The sequence below is a fragment of the Anomaloglossus baeobatrachus genome, chromosome 2 (assembly GCF_048569485.1).
Source record: "Anomaloglossus baeobatrachus isolate aAnoBae1 chromosome 2, aAnoBae1.hap1, whole genome shotgun sequence".
In the NCBI taxonomy this organism is placed as follows: Eukaryota; Metazoa; Chordata; class Amphibia; order Anura; family Aromobatidae; genus Anomaloglossus; species Anomaloglossus baeobatrachus.
In genome coordinates, this window is record NC_134354.1 from 691,631,536 (window position 1) to 691,653,308 (window position 21,773).

Genomic DNA, 21,773 nt, shown 5'->3' on the forward strand with positions numbered 1-21,773 from the left:
TTTTCAACAAAATTCCATTCCCTTCCCAAAAAAAGACAAAATAAGAAAAAGTAGGTAGATACGCAATCAAAAAGCCAGGACATACAATACAACAATGCGTTGTGTCAGTGTGGCATGTACAAATGTCAAATTTGAAGATTAAAACAGACATGAAAACACTGCCTGCCACATGCACTTTGTGAGTTGGGCAGTCAGAGTTAAATTTCTGGATTTTGAGGAATTTTCTTTTGCATTTAAAAAAAGCCCTAAAACATTATTTCCCCCTTGACAATCACAACTTACAAGAAATACAAAAGTTCAGAAAGGAAGGACATCGTCTGACACTGATTTCAGATATTTTTCTAAAATCTATTGCGCTGCCTTACTGCTGCCTTCTAGTCCATTAAAAACACACAAGAAAAAAAATGTCATTGTAATTCAAATTCAGCAGGACACATGCCAGCTACACCATATCACTGATTAATCACACTAGCACTGCTGCTGACGCCTTTCCTAATTCTTTCTCTGTATTATTTCTAGACTTCTGCTTTCATCTTCTTCGGTGCTGCATTTGGATAGCACATTTCTGTCTGTAGCATTTGTGGAATGCTTTAGGGCTTTCTCTTCCTATCTCTGCTGTTGAGCTGTGATGTTCTCTCACTATCCTAAAATCCCGTTAACACTAGAAGTCCCAGAGAGGGTCATTTAACATTTCTACCTTTGGAACCCAGGGAGCTCGAAATTTCTGGGACTTCTAGTGTTAAAATGGCTGCTACATTCCCTGCTTAGGCTTTTATATAGACTACTACAGGTACTCCTAATTTGATATGCCATACCATAACATGTGATGGCCAAACAATCATTATAAGGAAGCCTTGAGGCCATGTTAGTTATCTGTTACTGATAGAATCTTCTTTAATATGTAAAAAGGTGGGGGTCATTTTTGAGGGTGACTCGAAAGTGTTCAAATTCACAGGGACTCGTGAATTTTATAAAATATGATTTGAATTCGATGTGCATTAAATCGATTTGATTAACACTAGTAATGACTATTTTTATGATCCTTTTTAAAAAGAGCAAATTTACTGTGCATCTACGAGCTCACAACATGGACATGTTCTCTAAGTAACATATTATTATATCACCTGGTAACATTTAAAATGTAAATGATAAAGTTCAATTATATTATGCAGAATTTCACAAAAAGAGGCGAGTCAGAAGGTTCTCGATGTGCCACCCGTCTAGAGCTCCTCCAGCGTGGATGTGATGAAGAACACGTGATGGAACCCAAGGGACTTGTTCAGTTTCTTAAGGATGAGCCCTTGAGTGACAATGCTGAGGAAGATGCGGTCACACAACTAGCTCCGCAGAAGGTTTCTGTCAAACTGCGACTTGGTGAGATGCACATTATATGCATTTCTAGTTGGCTACACAGTGTTTTATATTCCATTTATTCATATGTATAACCAGTCATTAATTTAAAATGTAGAGATTTTTATTCCGCTTTTTGTGAAGAATGTCTGTATTCAAGAAAAAAAGTATATATATATACAGTACAGACCAAAAGTTTGGACACACCTTTTCATTCAAAGCGTTTTCTTTATATTCATGACTGAAAATTGTAGATTCACATTGAAGGCATCAACACTATGTTTGTTTTAATGTTTTGTTTATTGAAGCAAAAGAAGATAATAATTCACATACAACAGAAATCACAGTCTTAACTAATACGATAACATTCGCATCAGCTGCTTCCCGTTTTAACTCTATGACCCGAGTTACTCGTGTAATAGATTGAACCATCGGATACTGGGGAAGTCTGAATTAATTTAGTAGCCTGGTTTCTGTATTAAGCTGCAACATTTTTAACAACAAGTTCAAAGGAACAAGAAATAGAAATATGGGGGGAGCTAGAATCTTGAACTTCAGTTCCAAAATTAAAGTTAGAGGGTGTAAGAGACAATAGGAAAAGGGGGGAGAGAAAGAAAGGAGAGAAGAGAAAGAAAGGAGAGAAGAAGGGAGAGGATTTTGGTCCTAGATCCGATCAATCCGTGATAAGAATTATTAGACAGCTGTCACTCATCTCAATGGAGGGGGGTGAGGGGTGGCTCATAGACCCCTATGTTACCTTCTGCGAAGTCACTACTGCAAATTGAGGTTTAGACTTATAGACCTGCCAGCCCTCCCAGATCTGGAGGAAAGAGAGCATATTTTGGCGCGAGAGGGCTGAGAGTTCTTCGACGTGATATAATTGGTCGATCTTCATCAAGAGCTGCGCGAGAGTAGGGGTTTTCGTTGTGCGCCACAGTTGGGCTATGAGGAGCTTACAAGCTGAACTTACAAATGACGCCAGTTTTGAAGAAGCTTTATCTTTAGGCCACATTGGGAAGTTCAGGAGCATTTGTCCAGGTTCCAAGACCCCCTGTTTGCCTGTGAGTTCGGATATTAACTGTGATGCCATCCTCCAGAAGGTCTGGATAATCGGACAAGTCCACCACATGTGTAAATAAGTACCCTTGTCCCTCTCACATCGCCAGCATTGATTTGAATTGGAGGAGCTCCATGTACTAGACGAGGTGGGAACAATGTACCACCTCGTGATCACTTTAAATGAATTCTCTTGAACTCTCACACAACATGACGGACCGTGTGAGGCCTTGTAAATTTGGTTTGTTTGTAAATCAGTAAATGTAGAACTCAGGTCCCTCTCCCATCTTAGTACATATGCTCTCTTTACCACCAGTTTTTTTGTAAGCAGGGTATGGTATAAGTTAGAAAGAATTTTCCTGGGTGCCCGGGTTTGCATGCAATAAGATTCGAATGCAGTTAAAGGTCTGTCGAGATGAGTATGAGGTAAGAATGGCTGAATCACATGTTTTAACTTTGCATGATGAAGAAACGTGAGCCTAGAGAGGCCTGGGTTCATACCCATCTCCCGTTCAGATATCAGAGCGCCGTCCACCAGAAGATCAGCTAACGGAGCATTCACCTTGGTCCGGAATGAGAATTTCATGGACGCGGCCTGGTTTACATCGGCATCTAAGATGTCGGAAACTTGGGTTAAAGGGGAGAGTGGTGGGGCCAATATCTCCCTGTTTTCCTTCCATTTGTGCAAGAGAGTTCTCGTAAGCTCACTTGTGAAGGATCCTTTATCTCTCTGATTAGCAGGGGAAAGTAGCATAGCTCGCAGAGATGTGGGGGCTAGGTATTCTTCTATAGAAATCCATAATTTAGTCGGAGGGCGTCTAATCCAGTCTATCGTTCTAGAGAGGACTGCAGCATGATAATAAAGTGTTATGTTGGGTAATCCCATGCCCCCCCTGTCTCTTGGTAAACTCAGTGTTTGAAAGTTGATTCTCGGTTTATGTTTGTGCCAGACATAGTTGGATATTAAAGAGTTACACTTAGAAAGAAAAGATGTGGGAATTGGTATGGGTAGCATTTGAAAAAGGTAAATAAACTTAGGGAGTATAATGCTTTTAATTAAATTTTTCCGACCTATCCACGAGAGGAAGGGAGCCTTCCATGAGGCTATATGTGTAGAAAGTGTAGGAAGAAGGGGCTTGTAATTGAGATCAAATAGGGATTTGAAGGTTTTCCCCAACTTAATGCCTAAATATGTTATGTGACTGTTTGGCCACCTAAAGGGGAACGAGTTTTGAAGAGATTTAGTAGCTTTGCTGGCGAGGTTAATACTTAGTGCTTCTGATTTTGATAGGTTAATTTTGAAGTTAGACCATCGGCCATACTCTAATATTTTCATGAAGGCAGGGAAGCCCCTCTCCGGCTTAGACATTACCACCAACAAATCGTCAGCAAAGGCGGCGGACTTGTGGTGAATTCCCTGTAAATTGAACCCCTCAATGTCCCGTTCCTGTTGAATGGAGGCTAGCAAAGGCTCCATGACCAGGACAAAGAGTAAGGGGGACAAGGGGCAACCCTGCCTTGTACCATTTTTAATATCAAAAGGGTCGGTGAGGGTATTATTTATTTTAATCCTGGCCGTGGGTGATGTGTACATCTGAAGTATTGCGCTTATGGTATCTGATGGGAAATGAAAGGCCTCCAACGTCCCCCGCAAGAATGTCCAGTCCACCCTGTCAAACGCCTTCTCGGCATCCGTTCCCAGCAGCACTAGAGGCAGCTTATGGATCCTGGCGTAATGCATCAAGTTTAGTACTCTTAGTGCGTTATCCTTCCCCTCTCTTCCTCTGACAAAACCTGATTGTTCTGGGGAGATGAGATCTGGGAGGGTATCTGCCACACGGTTGGCGATTAAACTAGCATATATCTTTAGGTCCACATTCAAAAGTGAGATGGGCCTATAGTTTCCACAGCACTCTGGATCCTTCCCATCTTTATGTATTAATGATATATGTGCCTCTAGCGCTTGTTTGGGTATAGGGTCGCCAAGTAGAAGAGCGTTGCATGAAGCTAAGAGATGATCCCCTAAAATATCAAAGAATTTCTTATAATAGATAATGGGAAGGCCATCCAGACCTGGAGCCTTTCCCACGGGACTCTTGGACAGGATGGACTGAACCTCCGCCCAGGAGAACGGTTTTTCTAAGGACGCCTGTTGTGTTTTAGAGAGTTTCGGAAGATTTAGTTTAGTTAAGTAGTTTTGTATATCACATTTCCTCTTATCTCTCTCCACTGCCGACTTTTCCGGTCGAATTTGATATAAATTTTTATAAAAGCGAAGGAATTCTTCCGATATTTGAGAATAGTCTTGCGTACGGTGGCCCTGTGAGGTTTTAATTGCATGTATGAACGTGCGAGCCTGTCTTTTTTTTATCATGGACATCATAAGTTTAGAGGCCTTGTCCCCATGTAGGAACATACGATTCCTCCAGCTGAGATAGAACTTAGCCGACTGTTTATTGAGTATATCTCTCAGTTCAATTCGCTTCGCAGTCAGTTGTTCTAGTGTCTGTTGGGAAAGAGATTTCTTATGCTGAGCCTCCAACGTCGCTATCTCAGCATACAGAGTCTGCAAGAACAAATTCCTCTGCTTGTTGAGATGCGAGGAGATGGAAATCAGTTCTCCCCTAATGACCGTCTTATGTGCTTCCCACAACAACGGGGCCGCAATATCTGGCGCCTTGTTCTCTGCAAAGTAATTACGGAGACATTCAGATATGCGTTTCTTATTTTCTTCCGAGGAGAGAATTGACTCATTCAATCTCCACGTACTATGTAGCCAATACGGCCTCAGGAGTGAGAAACTAGCTGCAACATAAGCATGGTCAGAGTAGGGTGTTGATTGGATCTCTGAATCGTTTACATTGGGTAGTAGGTGTCTAGGTAGGAAAATGTAGTCTAGTCTGTGGTATGATTTATGAGGATTCGAGAAGAATGTGAAATCTTTTACTGTGGGGTGTTGGTAACGCCAGACGTCTATTAGAGAGAGGGATTGGAGAGCGCATTTAATCCGAGATAGGTCCTTTAAAGAAAGGTGACTTTTCCTTGCAGTAGAGTCTAATTTGGGCTCCATAGCCACATTAAAGTCACCGCACAATATTGGAGTACCTTCTGAAAAACTGCCGAATTTTTTGAGCGTGGACAACAACCATCGAATCTGTTTGACATTTGGGGCATATACATTCCCTAGGGTTACCATAGAGCCCGCCAACATACCCTTGACAAAAATATATCGACCATCAGGGTCAGTAGCGATATCTTGGGCTAGAAAGGGTATATCTTTAGCGAGTGCTATGGAAACTCCTCTAGAGCCTTTGCGTGTGGAAGGGGCGTGAAACCAAGTGTTGTAGTGTGCTTTGGTAAAGCTTGGGATTTTGCTTTCACGAAAGTGCGTTTCTTGGAAGAATATCATATCAGCATGCCTCTTTTTTAGGCTATGCAAGGTCTGTGACCTTTGTACAGGGGAGTTCAGGCCATGTGCATTAAGGCTTATTACCGTAAATACCTTATGATGTGACGCCATATTGGTGCAAACGGAAGGACAATCTGTTCTTTTCCCGTCGGGATGAATGGACCGGACCTATGACCAATGAGAGAGTGAAGGAGACAGAGAGACTGGGGAGTAGAAAAAGGTTTAAAGAAGAACAAGGTATTGGTATCAACATTTTCAACTATTTGAAATTCAAACAAAAAAGAGTGTGCCTTAAGAGGGAGCAAAAGGTGCAAAACCCCTGTAATAACTTCATATTTTAGGCTAGCATAATCAAGGCATCAACACTATGAATTAACACATGTGGAATGAAATACTTAAAAAAAAGTGTGAAACAAGTGAAAATATTTGTTATATTCTAGGTTCTTCACAGTAGCCACCTTTTGCTTTGATTACTGCTTTGCACACTCTTGGCTTTCTCTTGATGAGCTTCAAGAGGTAGTCACCGGAAATGGTTTTCACTTCACAGGTGTGCCCTGTCAGGTTTAATAAGTGGGATTTCCTGCCTTATAAATGGGGTTGGGACAATCAGTTTTGTTGTGCAGAAGTCTGGTGGGTACACAGCTGATAGTGAAACGCCCACGCTGGGGCTTGCAGGGCTCGCATGGTCACCGGGCTCGTGGTATTCGGGGTCAGGCTGTGAGTGGCCCGACCCGGCTTCCGTGACCCCCGGCGGGTTTCAATAAAAGGAAAGTCCGACCGTCAGTCCGGTGTTACAAGGGGGACGGAAGGAGGGTAACGGGGTCCCTGGGGGGCTTGCCATCGCTCTTCCCCAGGAAACGGTACGAGACGGGGACGGGGGTTGCTTGCAGTGCCACCCGTGGTTTGCGGCCAGGTGTTAAGCCGCCACTGCGCAGTCTCTCTCCGGGGCAGGTGTTACGGGCAGCCGGATGGAATCACTCCCCACGGGTGGAGCGGGGGAGCCCCGGGAGGTTAATGAGACCCAGGGCAACAGTCCTCAGGGACACCGGGGGCACAGTGCGGCGGCATTACTCACAGCAGTCACGGTGTGCGGTTCCAGTTGTTCTTTATTTAAAGTCCGTTTCACAAAGCACCCGGGTGCTGGTCCTCGCCGCCTGTAGCCTTTGGTCGGTCCCAGGCAGGTAGGAGGAAGGGGTGTCCGGTGAGGTGTTCTGGGGGTCTCTCCCTTTCGGTGCGTTAGTGCCGTCCCCGTGGCAAAGAGCATCTTGGGAACTCGCCGCCTCTCTGTCTCTCTCATCCCCGGTAGCGGGCACTACACCAACCGCCACCGGGTACAACTTTCTCCAGGGAACCCCAGTCCTCAGCTCCATTCCCCTCCTCTAGGTGTTATCAGCCCTGGTCTCGTGGCATCTCCTCAACAGGAGCTGTTCTCTGGACGTCTGCACTCCCTTGCAGCCTCTGACGTTCTGCCTAAAACTTCTTTGTGCTCTGCACTAAACTCACTCCTTCAGGCCCCCCCTCCCCTTGGTTGTCATGGGGACCTGCCTGTGTCCAGCCACCTGCTCATTAAGGAGACAGGATGAGTCATGGACTCAGAACAAACTTCATGCTGCAGAAGCTATTAACTCCTTCCTGCCAGTGTGATGTGAGTGTGTGTTGTGGGGACTCTTCTTCCTCCTGCCCGGGAAAAATGGGGTAACATTTAATACCCTGTAACGACCCGTTTACAGGGGCGTTACAATAGTCCTACTGAATAGACTGTTAGAATTTGTATTATGGCAAGAAAAAAGCAGCTAAGTAAAGAAAAACAAGTGGTCATCATTACTTTAAGAAATGAGGGTCAGTCAGTCCGAAAAATTGGGAAAAGTTTGAAAGTGTCCCCAAGTGCAGTGGCAAAACCATCAAACGCAACAAACAAACTGGCTCACATGAGGACCGCCCCAGGAAAGGAAGACCAAGAGTCACCTCTACTGCGGAGGATAAGTTTATATTTGGTCTGTACTGTATATATTCTTTATGCAATGCAATATAACATGTTTTATTCCTTAAAGGGAACCTGTAACCTACTAACTTGCGGGCGGTCCTATACATTCCAGTGCAATAGACGTCGCTGCTCTCGGGTCTGGCAACTCCTCTATGTTTGTGATTGCCGTCCCCCTTCTTGCTTCGTGTGGATGATGCATCCTTCGTCTTCCATACAGTGCCCTCCATTATGCTCCTGCGCACGCCCACTTTGCTCTGCCCTGCTGAGGGCAGAGCAAAGTAATGTAATGCGGGAAAGGTCAAAGATGCGCACTACAGTACTTTGCTCTGCACTCAGCAGGGCAAAGCAAAGTGCGCATAATGGAGGGCACTGTGTGATGAAATAGGATGAATCAACCACACAAAGTATGGAGGACAGCGATCGCAAGGATAGAGGAAGCGCCGGACCTGAGAACAGCGATGCCCATAATACCGGAATGTATCGAACCACCCCGCAGGTGAGTAGGTGACAGGTTCCCTTTAAGAGTTAAGTATTACTGTTGCATTCAATATATTGGGCAGAATTTTATGATATTCTGGACCCAATTCTTCAAAGCTTTCTGGCATAAAAGCTTTGAAAAGTTGCAAACTTTAGGTGCAACTCAAAGTTGCAATTTTGGTGTCACCCTAGTGTTTCCCAGCTTCCAAGAAAATGGCATACACCACTTCATGAATCAGGAGCGTCTGACTCCAGTACACCCCCTCATCAAGACTGGCATGAACAAAGCCCGTCTACATGAATTGGGCTCTTTGTATTATAAAATATTCATATCTTGTAGGCAATCCATAAACATACAACTCCAATCATCATGTACAGCATGACAGTCCCAATAGCGCTGCCTCTTAACTGTCAGCAATCGTCCCTTTGCTATTGCCATTGTAAAATCTGCGTATTTTGGCTCAGACAATACCTGTCATTTTGCCTTGTACCTACTAGTAATAAATAATGAAGTGCTAACATTAACTGTATGTTGTAAAGCAATAAGCTTCTATAAATGTCTGCAGCCATCTAGTGGCCAATGTGACAAGTGCAATAATTCATAAGTTCTTTTTTTTTAAACGGATAGACACAAAAATGTAATTGTTTTCAATGATATTTCCTCTAAAAGTATGTGAAAATGTTGATTTCTCATATTAACAAAGATATTTATGCCATTTTAGGAGAGAAGAGAACCTTTCAAGTCCGGTTTAAGCGTGCGGAGGGGTACCCTATTGATCTCTATTACCTGATGGATTTGTCCTACTCAATGAAGGATGATTTGGAGAACGTGAAGAAATTAGGAAGTGACATTCAGGAGGTGCTACACAAAGTCACCAAGTCTGTACGCATTGGTATGGTTCACGTGTCAATATAGACCTTAAAATAGACACAAATAGATAAAATAGCAAATCATATAAAAAATATATAAATATGTTTTTTCCCTAACTTTAAGAACCAGGTAGTTCCTTAGCTAATTACTGCTGAGGGCTGTCCTAAAAATCGAAAAGCTAACTAAGCCACAAAAGACAAGTAGAATAAGGTTTATGGCACACTTGGAATTATGGGGGCTCAACAAGGGATCAAACCCGTCATTAGATACATTAAAACTTGGCACAACAAAAATGAATATAAGAACTTTATTATAAAGGCAATTAAAAAATATAAAATGTAACGTTTCCACCCCTATATTTGGGTCTTCATCAGACAGAATAGATTCTTGGGAAGGGATATGCCTTTAAGATGGGGACACAGTATAGTAGAGCGTCTCTCTAGAGTAGAGCGTCTCTCTCTAGAGGGCACTCACCTCCGCGTGTGTAAGACTCTCTACTATACTGCACCATTATATCTATACAGAACAGCAATATGATTTATCCATAGATCTCTGTGTCATCATCTTAAAGGCATATTGCTACACAAGAATCTATTGTCATAAACCACATCTGAAAACCTTAGAGAATACTTCAGTGAACACAGACAATACTTGGCCTACAAAAATAGCATGATTCCTAGTATCATAAGGTCAAAAAGGCATATACAAAGTCATCCGGAAAACTCACACATTCTAGCCTAGTTGATGTATGGCACCAGCAAACCCCTAAGCACATTTTGCGTTGGCTTCTTCAGGGGGTGGGTGTTCTGGATGACTTTGTATATGCTTTTTTGACTTTATGATACTAGGAATCATGCTATTTTTCTAGGCCAAGTATTGTCTGTGTTCACAACCTAGTGGAGACTTGTCTCTCCTCCTATGTACCATGACACTTACCTTGTTGGCACTTTAGCTATTCTGTGAGTCCTGCACTATGCATTTATTAATTGTAGTATGTCTTTTGTCTATATCTATGTCTAATAAAATTTGTATTGATTTATTATAATTTTGGTGATATCTATGGCTCCATATTTTTGTAGGTTTAAAACAAGAATCTTTTGTGTCTGATGAAGACCTAAATATAGGGGTCGAAACGTTACATTTTTGGACTGCCAGTATAATAAAGTTTTTATATACATTTTTTTGTATGCCAAGTTTTCTTGTAAGCCACAAAAGACAACTTTCAAATGTAAAACTCCATAATTGAGAAGTATTTACTCCCAAAATCTGGTGGAAATACAATGATGAATTGGGCCTATAGGTCTTGATTATACATTTATATTTGGGATTGATGTTTTGTAAGCATATATTTTGTTTGGCTCTTATATATCTTGATGTCATCAGTATTGACCAGTAATGGTGTCACAGGCAGCTTGTGTGTTGCAGATGTGTATCTGACGCATTCTTTATACAGGTTTCGGCTCATTTGTGGATAAGACGGTGCTACCATTTGTGAACACAGTGAAATGGCAGATGCAGAATCCTTGTCCATCTCGTACAGAGCGCTGTCAGCCGCCCTTCAGCTACCGGCATGTCCTGTCTTTAACCTCAAACCTCACCTTATTCCAACAAAGAGTCAGTGCGGAAAATATCTCAGGCAACCTGGACACACCTGAGGGGGGATTTGATGCCATACTACAGGCGGCCGTGTGCACAGTAAGGAAACAAGATATTCAGATCTCACATATTGAATTCAGAATCTAGTATCATGCATAAATACTAAGGGGTACTTTGCACGCTGCGACATTGCAAGCCGATGCTGTGATGCCGAGCGCAATAGTCCCCGCCCACGTCGCAGCTGCGATATCCTTGTGATAGTGTCGCGGGCGGGGAGGAGGGTGTCAGCACACCACGCTCACCCCTTCTGCTCGGGTCCGGCGGCTGCTGCTCAGTGGTGGCTCGAGCTGTGGGCCGGATCCCGGGGGTTCTCGAGCGGCACTCCTCGCCCGTGAGTGAAAAGGGGATTTTGGTTGGGGAGATTGTTTATTGTCCGTGACGCCACCCACGGTTGTGGTGATTGAGTGTACACCACCGCTGCTCTATATGGGGATCCCGGGGATGGTGAGGCGGAGCAGCCAGTTGTTGTGTTGTCCCTCCGTGGGTAGGGGTTGGTGATCCCGGGGCCCAGTGGGGTGCAGGGGCGCAGGGGCAGCGCTGTGCCTTGCGGCACTGAGGTACTCACTCAGCCAGTAAACACGACACAGTTCTCGGTAAACAAACGGCTGGTTGGACGGGTCCCTCGGACGGTTCACGGTGCTGCGGTTCCCTGCAGTTAGCGGTGACGGTCTCTTCCCTGCACCTTTGAAATGTCTGTTTGGTAGCGATGGCTTCCCACCGGTTACCCGCTCCCCGACTACAATCTGGGCCGGAGGAGCTCCACACTTTGCCTGCAGGCGCCGGCCCTGGGAAACTGGTGCCTTGGCGGTGGCGGTGTTTCCCCGTTGTGGTTGGACCTTTGCCGTCAATCAGGACTTGCTTGTTGGGGGATCTACGTCCCCTTCACTAACGGATTTGGCAATTTACGGCGACTCCTAGCCTTGCCGGGATCCGAAAAGCCCCTGCCTTGGTGCTGAGTCTGACTGCCCTTTGTATACTGCTCCAGACCCCCGGGTACACACAGCCTCCGTGGTCCTTCCAGCAACCTCCAGACAGTCACACTGCAGACCTTCACCACCGTCTGCTGACCTTGCTGACTCCGTCTCGGCACACAGCCACAGACCAACTTCAGGCTTTCTGTCACTTCCACTGATGTTTCACTTTACTCTCGCTCCCTCCTGAGCTACACTCTGTTCACCTCCTACTCCTTCATGTTCCTCTCTCGACTCTCTCACTGTTCTCTCTGGTTTCTCCCGCCTCCAGAGCTGTGACCTCCTCGGTGGGCGGAGCCAACCGCCTGGCCCAGTCCTCCATGCAAAACAACTTTTAAACGGTCCCCACGGGGACAACGGTGCCGCCTCCAGCCGGTTGCAAATCACACAGATAATCAGGTGAAACTTCGGTATCATTTTCTTATCATTCTTTCAACTTTTAAACAAACACAACAACCACTCTGTATATTCCCTGACCCCTTTTATTCACAGAACGGTCTCCCTGTACCTAAGTGGGGGTCTACCTAGGTTGGAACGGGTGGACCTTCGGGGCCCGGTGTCAGTGGTGCTAGACAGTGGGGTAGAGGGAACAATCGGTTCCTCCTCCCTGCTATAGTGTGGAGCAGGCGGAGGTGTAGGGGAGCTGGGTACAGGTTCATCCCTGGGCACTGGCACGGGTTCTGGCTCACGGTTAACCACTTCTACTACTTCTTCATCCACGGGTTGTGGGAACAGTATCACTGGAAGGATCACCGCGCCGTTCTGTGTAGGCCAGTTTGCTGGGAAGTCACCCATTACAGTGTGGATTACCTCTGCTGCCTTCTCCGCTGGTGGAGGAGCCGGTACTTCAGTCTCTGCCTTCAACGCTGGGGGGCATCTCTTTAGATGGTCCCGGGAAACTGTGGCCAGGGTGCCCCCTTGGTCACGACTGATCTGGTAGGCCTTCCCATCTCCCCATACGTAAGGGACTTGCTCCCACTGATCATCCAGCTTGTGGGCCTTCCTTTTCCGTTTCAGCACTACATCTCCTGGCTGGAAAGGGCCTGCGGACGCCTTCTGATTGAACCGGTGCTCTTGCTGTTCTCGACTTCGACTGAGGTTTTTCTCTACATACTCCTGGATTTGTCGGTATTGTGCTCTCCTCCGACTTTCCCACTCCGCCGTCGAAGGGAGTGCTTCTGGGGCCTCCAACCCCATCTCCAGATCCACCGGCAGGCGGCCAGGCCGAGCCCTCATCAGATACGCTGGGGTGCACTTCGTTGAGCTAGACGGGATATTATTGTACATGTCGGCCAAGTCGGGTAACTTTTCCGGCCACATGTTCCGTTCTTCCAGCGGTAGCGTCTTGAGGAGCCCCAGGACCAAGTGGTTCACTTTCTCGCACATGCCGTTGGTTTGGGCGTGGTACGGAGTGGTCCGGATCTTCTTGCAGCCGTACAACTGGCAGAATTCGTGGAACACCTCTGCTTCAAAAGCCGGGCCTTGGTCAGTCAGCACCTTTTCGGGGTACCCATGGGGCCGGCAAAAATAGGCCTGGAACGCTCGAGCAGCGGTTCGACCAGTCAGGTCCTTAACGGGGACTACCACCATAAATCTTGAGTAGTGGTCTACCATGGTCAATGCGTAGGTGTACCCACTTCGGCTAGGGGTGAGCTTGACATGGTCTAGGGCGACCAGCTCCAGCGGCTGATGGGTGACTATGGGATGTAAGGGTGCCCTCTGGCTGGTCTCGTCCTTTCTCCTCAGCGTACAAGGACCGCACTCTCGGCACCAGGCTTCCACCGATTCACGCATCCCACTCCAATAGAACCGCTCCCTCAACAGCATCTCCAGCTTCTTCCACCCGAAGTGGCCAGCACCATCATGGTATGCCCGCAGGACAGTAGCGACGTCAGCTTGAGGAATGACCAACTGGCATATTTTCTCATGAGTCTTCGGGTTGATCAGCTCACGGTACAGCCTCCCTTGGTGTAGGTAAAGTCGTTTCCGTTCTTTCCACAAGCGTCGGGCTTCAGCCGGAGCGGCAGGGTCTATTCCCGTAGCACCTTGTTCCACCAGGGTCTTGACAAGGCGAACAGCCGGCGCTTGGTCCTGAGCTTCCTGCCACTCTTGACTGGGCCGTGGGTCCAGATCCACTCGTTGCTGATGTACTTGTACCCTCTCAGTAAGCGGCTGGTGAAAAGCAGGCAACTCGATCTCCTCGAGGTCGTCATCCTCGCACCCCTCTTCTGACAAATGGGGCATTCGGGAGAGTGCATCAGCGTTTATGTTGACACGACCGGCTCGGTACTTTATGGTGAAATCATAGTTGGCTAGCCGGGCTACCCACCGCTGCTCCAGTGCGCCCAACTTGGCCGTGTTCAGGTGAGTCAGCGGATTGTTGTCCGTAAACGCGGTGAATGTTGCTGCCGCTAAGTAGTGGCGGAACCGCTCCGTGATAGCCCAGACCAACGCCAATAGCTCGAGCTTAAAGGAGCTGTAGTTCTCAGGGTTCCTTTCGGTCGGCCGGAGTTTTCAGCTAGCGTAAGCAATCACCTTCTCCTTTCCGTCCTGGACCTGGGACAGAACCGCTCCTAGCCCCACGTTACTGGCGTCCGTGTGGAGGATGAACGGGCGCCCATAATCAGGGTACACCAGGACCTCTTCTCCGGTCAAGGCCGCCTTCAACTGGCAAAAGGACTCCTCATGCTTGTTCTCCCACGACAGTGGGGCTCCAATGGGTCTACCACCTTTGGTCTGTCCCACGAGGAGGTCTTGCATGGGGGCAGCCATCTTCGTGTACCCCTTTATAAAGCGCCGATAGTACCCCACCAGACCCAGAAACTGCCTTACTTCCCTCACTGTAGTTGGTCTCGGCCAGCTCTGGATGGCAGTAATCTTCTCAGGGTCGGGGGCGACACCATCCGCACTCACCACATGCCCTAGATACTGCACCCTTGGTTTCAGCAGGTGGCATTTAGAGGGCTTCAATTTCATCCCGTACTTGGCAAGGGACGCGAACACCTCGGCCAGGTGCTCCAGATGGGCTTCATACGTCTGGGAATAAACAATCACATCATCCAAGTACAACAGGACGGTCTCGAAGTTTAAATGTCCCAGACAGCACTCCATCAGCCGCTGGAAGGTCCCGGGGGCATTGCACAGCCCAAACGGCATGCTGTTGAATTCGCAGAGCCCCATCGGGGTGGTGAAGGCGGTCTTCTCCCGGTCCTCTGGGGCCACGGCCACTTGCCAGTATCCGCTGGTGAGGTCAAGGGTCGAGAAGTAGTTTGCAGTTCTCAGTGCAGCCAAAGACTCTTCAATACGAGGTAATGGATTGGCATCTTTATGGGTTATCTGGTTGATCTTCCGGTAGTCCACACACATCCGCATGGTACCATCCTTCTTCTTGACCAATACCAACGGAGCGGCCCAGGGACTACAGCTGTCCCGAATAACCCCTGCCTCCTTCATATTCCTCAACATATCTTTGGCACACTGGTAATGTGCAGGGGGAATAGGTCTATACCTCTCTTTGATAGGGGGATGTTCACCGGTGGGAATATGGTGTTGGACCCCCTTGATCTGCCCAAAGTCTAGGGGGTGCTTACTGAAAACCTGTTCGTACTCCTGCACCACCCTGTATACCCCGGCCCTGTGATGTGTAGGGGTATCATCAGTGCCTACATGTAGCTGTTGATGCCACTCCTTTGTTTCCCCCTGGGGTGGGGAAGTGCTGGTGGTAGGTGGGAGTGTGGATGGACTGGCTTCCTGGATAGTGTGAGGGTCCAGGGTGAGCAGCTTGGCAATGGTGGCATACCGGGGAAGCCTGACTTCTTCCTCTCCACAGTTCAGCACTCTCACAAGCACTCTCCCTTTCTTCACATCCACCACCCCTCGGGCGGCCATTACAGTGGGCCAGTGCTCGGAAGGCATGGGCTCCATCATCGCAGGGTAGTCACGCCCCTGAGGCCCTACTGCTGCCCTACACCAGATCATCATCTCACTCCTAGGGGGCACAGTCAATGGAGCAACATCCATCACTCTCACTCCACCAATCTCCCCTCCTGTTGAGCTTACATGCTGGCGGTACATCAGGGCGCGGATCTAATGCTGCACAGCCCTCTGCCGGCTCCCTGCCGTTGTGGCGGCTAGCTGTTGCAATAGGGTCAACACATCAGCCATGCAGTGTTCCATCACATTGGTTCCCAGCACTATTTTCGGGTTATGATCACTGGGCTCATTCATGATCACAATCATACCCTGGTGTTGCAGTTCAGCTTGCCCCACTGTCATAGCCACTTGTTTATACCCCACCTGGGTCAATGGAAGTCCATTAGCGGCAATCAATGTTATACTATTGTCTGGGGCGCCAGCTCGTCTACGGCCCAATACCGCTGGTACAACATATACGGTATGGTAGTTACCTGTGATCCAGTGTCCAAGAGAGCCATCACTGGTATGCCGTCCACAGCCACGGGGATGATGGGGCGGGCCCCGATGTATCGGTCCCGCCAGTCCGGGGGGCCACGATGTTCTACTCCTGAGGATTGGACCGGGGCCCCAGGGGTTGCTCGTTTAACGGGCACTGTCGGAAGTAATGGCCCGGCTTACGGCACTTGTAGCAGATTGGAGGTCTGCTCCGCGGGTTATTAGCACTTCTCCGCTGCATCCAGGGAACATCCTCGGGACTATCAGTCAGAGGTTGCAGTGCAGCAAGGATTTTGGCAAGGTCTCCATCCATGCGACGGACCTGGGCTGCCAGCTCTTCTACTGTGCTGCTCGGGGCTGCAGGTATTGGGGAGGTTGGTTTGGCTGAGGCCGCCACAACGGGAGCTGTCTCGACGGGCCACGGGACGGGTTCCAGAACTTCGGCAGCTGGGGGCTGTAGTGCTTTGATGGCCCGCTCCTTCAACACAGCAAAGTCCACATCAGGGTGTTCTAGGGCCCACAGCCGGAGCTGTTTACGATCCTCAGGGGACCTCATCCCCTGCGCAAATTGCTCCACTAACATCTTGTTGCTATCCGCCTCATTAATAGAGTTCACCCGCTTCAGCGTGCGGAGGGCGGTCTGCAGACGTAGAGCATAGTCCCGAATGCTATCCCCAGCTCGTTGCCGGCATTGGTAAAACTGCATCCTCAGCTCAGCTTCAGTCCGGGTCTCGAAGGCAGTCTGTAGCTTCTCAAAGATTTTGGCTACATAGAGCCGGTCCCCCTCGGCCCAGGTCTCCGCTTCCTGCTCCGCCGCTCCGGTTAACTGGCCTAGCACTATCGCTGCACGTTGCTTATCAGTCAGGGGGTACAGCTCTAGCAACGGGTTAAGCTTTTTCCGGAAAGCCTGTAGGGCATCCGGTTTCCCGTCATACTGCGGTAGCCAGGCAGCTCCGGGCGCATAGGGCAAGGAAAACGGCATGACCTGAGCAAGCGCGGGGGCCGCGGCACCTCCCGCCGGTATGGCCGGGACCTGGGCAGGCCCATTCCCATCCGCGGGTGCCGCTGCGGCTGCGACCACCGCTCCTCCAGCGGCTCCGTCGGGCGCAGACATCTTGTTTCCGTCCCCCTTAGCTCTTTCCGGCCCCTCCTCTCTCTGGGCGGGGTCTTGGCCTTCGCGCCTCTACTACTCGAGAAGATGCTCGAGCGGGAACTTTTCGCGCCAAAGATGGCAGCTCCTGAAATTTTTCTGCCGGATACCTCCGGCGGTAACAAGGCGCACCTCTACCAGACGGCAGAGCGGTAAGATCCTGTTCGTGACACCAAGTTGTCGCGGGCGGGGAGGAGGGTGTCAGCACACCACGCTCACCCCTTCTGCTCGGGTCCGGCGGCTGCTGCTCAGTGGTGGCTCGAGCTGTGGGCCGGATCCCGGGGGTTCTCGAGCGGCACTCCTCGCCGGTGAGTGAAAAGGGGATTTTGGTTGGGGAGATTGTTTATTGTCCGTGACGCCACCCACGGTTGTGGTGATTGAGTGTACACCACCGCTGCTCTATATGGGGATCCCGGGGATGGTGAGGCGGAGCAGCCAGTTGTTGTGTTGTCCCTCCGTGGGTAGGGGTTGGTGATCCCGGGGCCCAGTGGGGTGCAGGGGCGCAGGGGCAGCGCTGTGCCTTGCGGCACTGAGGTACTCACTCAGCCAGTAAACACGACACAGTTCTCGGTAAACAAACGGCTGGTTGGACGGGTCCCTCGGACGGTTCACGGTGCTGCGGTTCCCTGCAGTTAGCGGTGACGGTCTCTTCCCTGCACCTTTGAAATGTCTGTTTGGTAGCGATGGCTTCCCACCGGTTACCCGCTCCCCGACTACAATCTGGGCCGGAGGAGCTCCACACTTTGCCTGCAGGCGCCGGCCCTGGGAAACTGGTGCCTTGGCGGTGGCGGTGTTTCCCCGTTGTGGTTGGACCTTTGCCGTCAATCAGGACTTGCTTGTTGGGGGATCTACGTCCCCTTCACTAACGGATTTGGCAATTTACGGCGACTCCTAGCCTTGCCGGGATCCGAAAAGCCCCTGCCTTGGTGCTGACTGCCCTTTGTATACTGCTCCAGACCCCCGGGTACACACAGCCTCCGTGGTCCTTTCAGCAACCTCCAGACAGTCCCACTGCAGACCTTCACCACCGTCTGCTGACCTTGCTGACTCCGTCTCGGCACACAGCCACAGACCAACTTCAGGCTTTCTGTCACTTCCACTGATGTTTCACTTTACTCTCGCTCCCTCCTGAGCTACACTCTGTTCACCTCCTACGCCTTCATGTTCCTCTCTCGACTCTCTCACTGTTCTCTCTGGTTTCTCCCGCCTCCAGAGCTGTGACCTCCTCGGTGGGCGGAGCCAACCGCCTGGCCCACCCCCTGGTGTGAATCATCAGCCTCTGGAGGAAGGCAACAAGGATTTGTGGGTTAGCTGGTGTACCTGCAGGGAATGTGGGGTGTGTGTGTGTTGTGACCTGTGTCCCCTGGCTTGCCCAGGGCGACACATAAATCTAATAGACTATTGTAAGAGAATTGTCTAAATAAAGCTAAAATTATATATAGTATATGACAAAAGTGAGTACACCCCTCACAGTTTTGTATATAATTATATCTTGTCATAGGACAACACTGAAGATATGACACTTTCATACAATTTACAGTAGTCAATGTACAGCTTGCATAACAGTGTAAATGTGGTGTCCGCTAAATAACTCAACACACAGTCATTAATATCTAATCTGCTGGCAATAAAAGTGAGTACATTCCTAAATGAAATGGGCATATTGTGCCCAATTAGCCATTTTCCCTCCCCGGTGTTATGTGACTCATTAGTGTTACAAGGTCTCAGGTGTGAATGGGGAGCAGGGGTGTTACATTTGGTGTTATCGCTCACACACTCTCTCATACTGGGCACTGGAAGTTCAACATGGCTCCTCATGGCAAAAAATTCTCTGAGGATCTGAAAAAAGAATTGTTGCTCTACATAACGATGGTGTAGGCTATAAGATGATTGCCAACACCCTGAAACTGTGCTCCAGCATGGTGGCCAAGACCATACAGCAGTTTAACAAGACAGGTTACACTCAGAACAGGCCTCACCATGGTCAACCAAAAAAGTTGAGTGCATGTGCTCAGCGTCATATCCAGAAGGTTGTGTTTTTAGATTAGATGTATGAGTGCTACCGCCATTGCTATAGAGGTCAGCCTGTCAGTGCTCAGACTATACACCACACACTGCATCAAATTGGTCTGCATGGCTGTTGTCCCAGAAGGAAGCCTCTTCTAAACATGATGCACAATAAAGCCCACAAACAGTTTACTGAAGAGAAGCAGACTAAGGATATGGATTACTTGAACGGCATCCTGTGGTCTGATGAGGTCTCCAACATTCACCAGCTCTGTGGTGTCGTCATAGAGAATGAAAGAGGATTCCAGTGGCTCCTCTGAAGCGCTAGTGAACTGCATGTCCAAGAGAGTTAAGGCAGTGCTTTAAAATAATGGTGGTCTCACAAAATATTGACACTTTGGGTACAATTTTACCATTTTCAATTACACTGTTATACAAGCTGTACACTGACTACTTTGCATTGTATCAAAATGTCAGATCTTCAGTGTTGTTCCATGAAAAGATATAATAAAATGTTTACAAAAATGTGAGGGGTGTACTCACATTTGTGATTTACTGTACTTTACTTGCTGATATACCAAGAGTCAGCCTGTCATGAAGGATATAATATTACGTTTCAAACTATAAGCCTGCTCTATTTGAGACATCTTGCTGTAAGTCTATGGCAAGGCTTATAGAGTAACTTAAGTTTTATTATTAATTTAATTCTTTATCAGCATTTTTAAAGTAATGAATCTTTTTAATATACTTTACATTATTTTACATCCTTTTCTCTACCATTCTGAAAGTGTATAGCTCATGCTCTTTTCAAAGCTGCTTTCAACTGCTGCTCTAGCAAAAATCTGTATTGAAACACTATTTACAAATACTCTTCCTGTTTTAACATGAAGGACAAAGAGATGATCCCATAGGTTGTGTATTTGTAAATACTGTTTGAGTACAGATTCTTGTTTAACCAGCAGTTCAAATCAGCTTCGAAAGGTGCATGAATAAAACGCTTTCAAAACTTTAAAAAAACAAAAATAAAACCTTGCTCTTTCAGCATGGTGTTTGGTAGAGAAGGGAGCAAAATATGGTATTGAATATATTTTTTAAGTCCTACGCAGCAGACAATTCACAATCTTTCTTCTTCCATCACACTCTGGTATTGCTATGCTTTCTAGTATCCAACTAGACTTGAAACAAAACTGTGCAGCATAGAGAGGCAGTGTGTGGTATGGCAGATAGAACTTTCTGTAATGAATTCAGAAGATTAATCTGTGGATGCTCAAAATGTGCCCCCTTATGCCAGAAGCTGAAAGGTAAAACTACTAGTTTATAACTTAAAACAACATAGAAACAACACTATGCAAAGTAAAGATAATTCCGAATTTTTATATGAGGACAACATTACTTCTAAGGCTGAGTTCACTTGTCCTGTAGTGATCCGTTAGGACGTAAACTGCAGAGATCCATTGGGAAAAAAATTTCTGCAAACCCAACTTTCTTTTGTTAGATAACTGATGTCTACTGGATCTGGTTTTTTTTTTTTAACATGAGAGTCTATGGAGAAGAATCTGTCAACAGATTGCTAATTAGCCTTCCATTTTTCTTGCATTTGTTAAGGATCTGTAACAAATGGAAGATAAATAGCAACCCATTAACGGATCCGATCTCCATAGACTCCCTTGTTAAAAAAAAATGGATCCAGCAAAAATCAGTTATTTAACAACGGACAAAAAGTTGTGTTTGCAGAACATTTTTGCCAATGGATCTCTGCAGGATCCAATCTAACAGATGATTACAGGAGATGTAAAGGAGACCTGTCAAGAGCAGAAACAGGTCCCTTTTAGTAATTGCTTCATGCTATGTATTGATAGAGTGGAAACTCCTTTTCCATTATATCAAATGTTAATTGACCGTAAATCACCTAGTCAGTTCATATAATGGACAGTATTGTGGGTAACAACACATTTGCCTACAGTACAGCACTCTAATAGTATGATTGTAAAGAAGCTGGGATTAATTGTTAGACGTACTAAGGCGGGCTTTGCACACTACGACATCGCAGGTGAGATGTTGGTGGGGTCAAATTGAAAGTGACGCACATCCAGCATCGCATGCGACATCGTAGTGTGTAAAGGCTAGATGATATGATTAACAAGCGCAAAAGCGTCGTAATCGTATCATCGGTGCAGCGTCGGCGTAATCCATAATTACGCTGACGCGACGGTCCGATATTGTTCCTCGCTCCTGCGGCAGCACACATCCCTGTGTGTGAAGTCGCAGGAGCGTGGAACATCTCCTACCGGCGTCACCGCAGCTTCCGTAGGATATGCGGAAGGAAGGAGGTGGGCGGGATGTTTACATCCCGCTCATCTCCGCCCCTCCGCTCCTACTGGCTGCCTGCCGTGTGACGTCGCAGTGACGCCGCACGACCCACCCCCTTAATA

At 47.6% G+C, this 21,773-nt stretch overlaps 1 protein-coding gene across 1 annotated transcript in view; it reads left to right on the forward strand.

The window, feature by feature from the left end:
• The first annotated feature begins 1,172 nt into the window (after positions 1-1,172).
• ITGB7 (integrin subunit beta 7) overlaps positions 1,173-21,773 on the forward strand; it is a 66,768-nt gene continuing 46,167 nt past the window's right edge. The window contains exons 1-3 of the mRNA XM_075334538.1: positions 1,173-1,374; positions 8,999-9,169; positions 10,601-10,842. Of these exons, the coding sequence (XP_075190653.1) occupies positions 1,260-1,374; positions 8,999-9,169; positions 10,601-10,842 (528 nt within the window). The 5' untranslated portion in view covers positions 1,173-1,259. The remainder of the gene's footprint in view (positions 1,375-8,998; positions 9,170-10,600; positions 10,843-21,773) is intronic.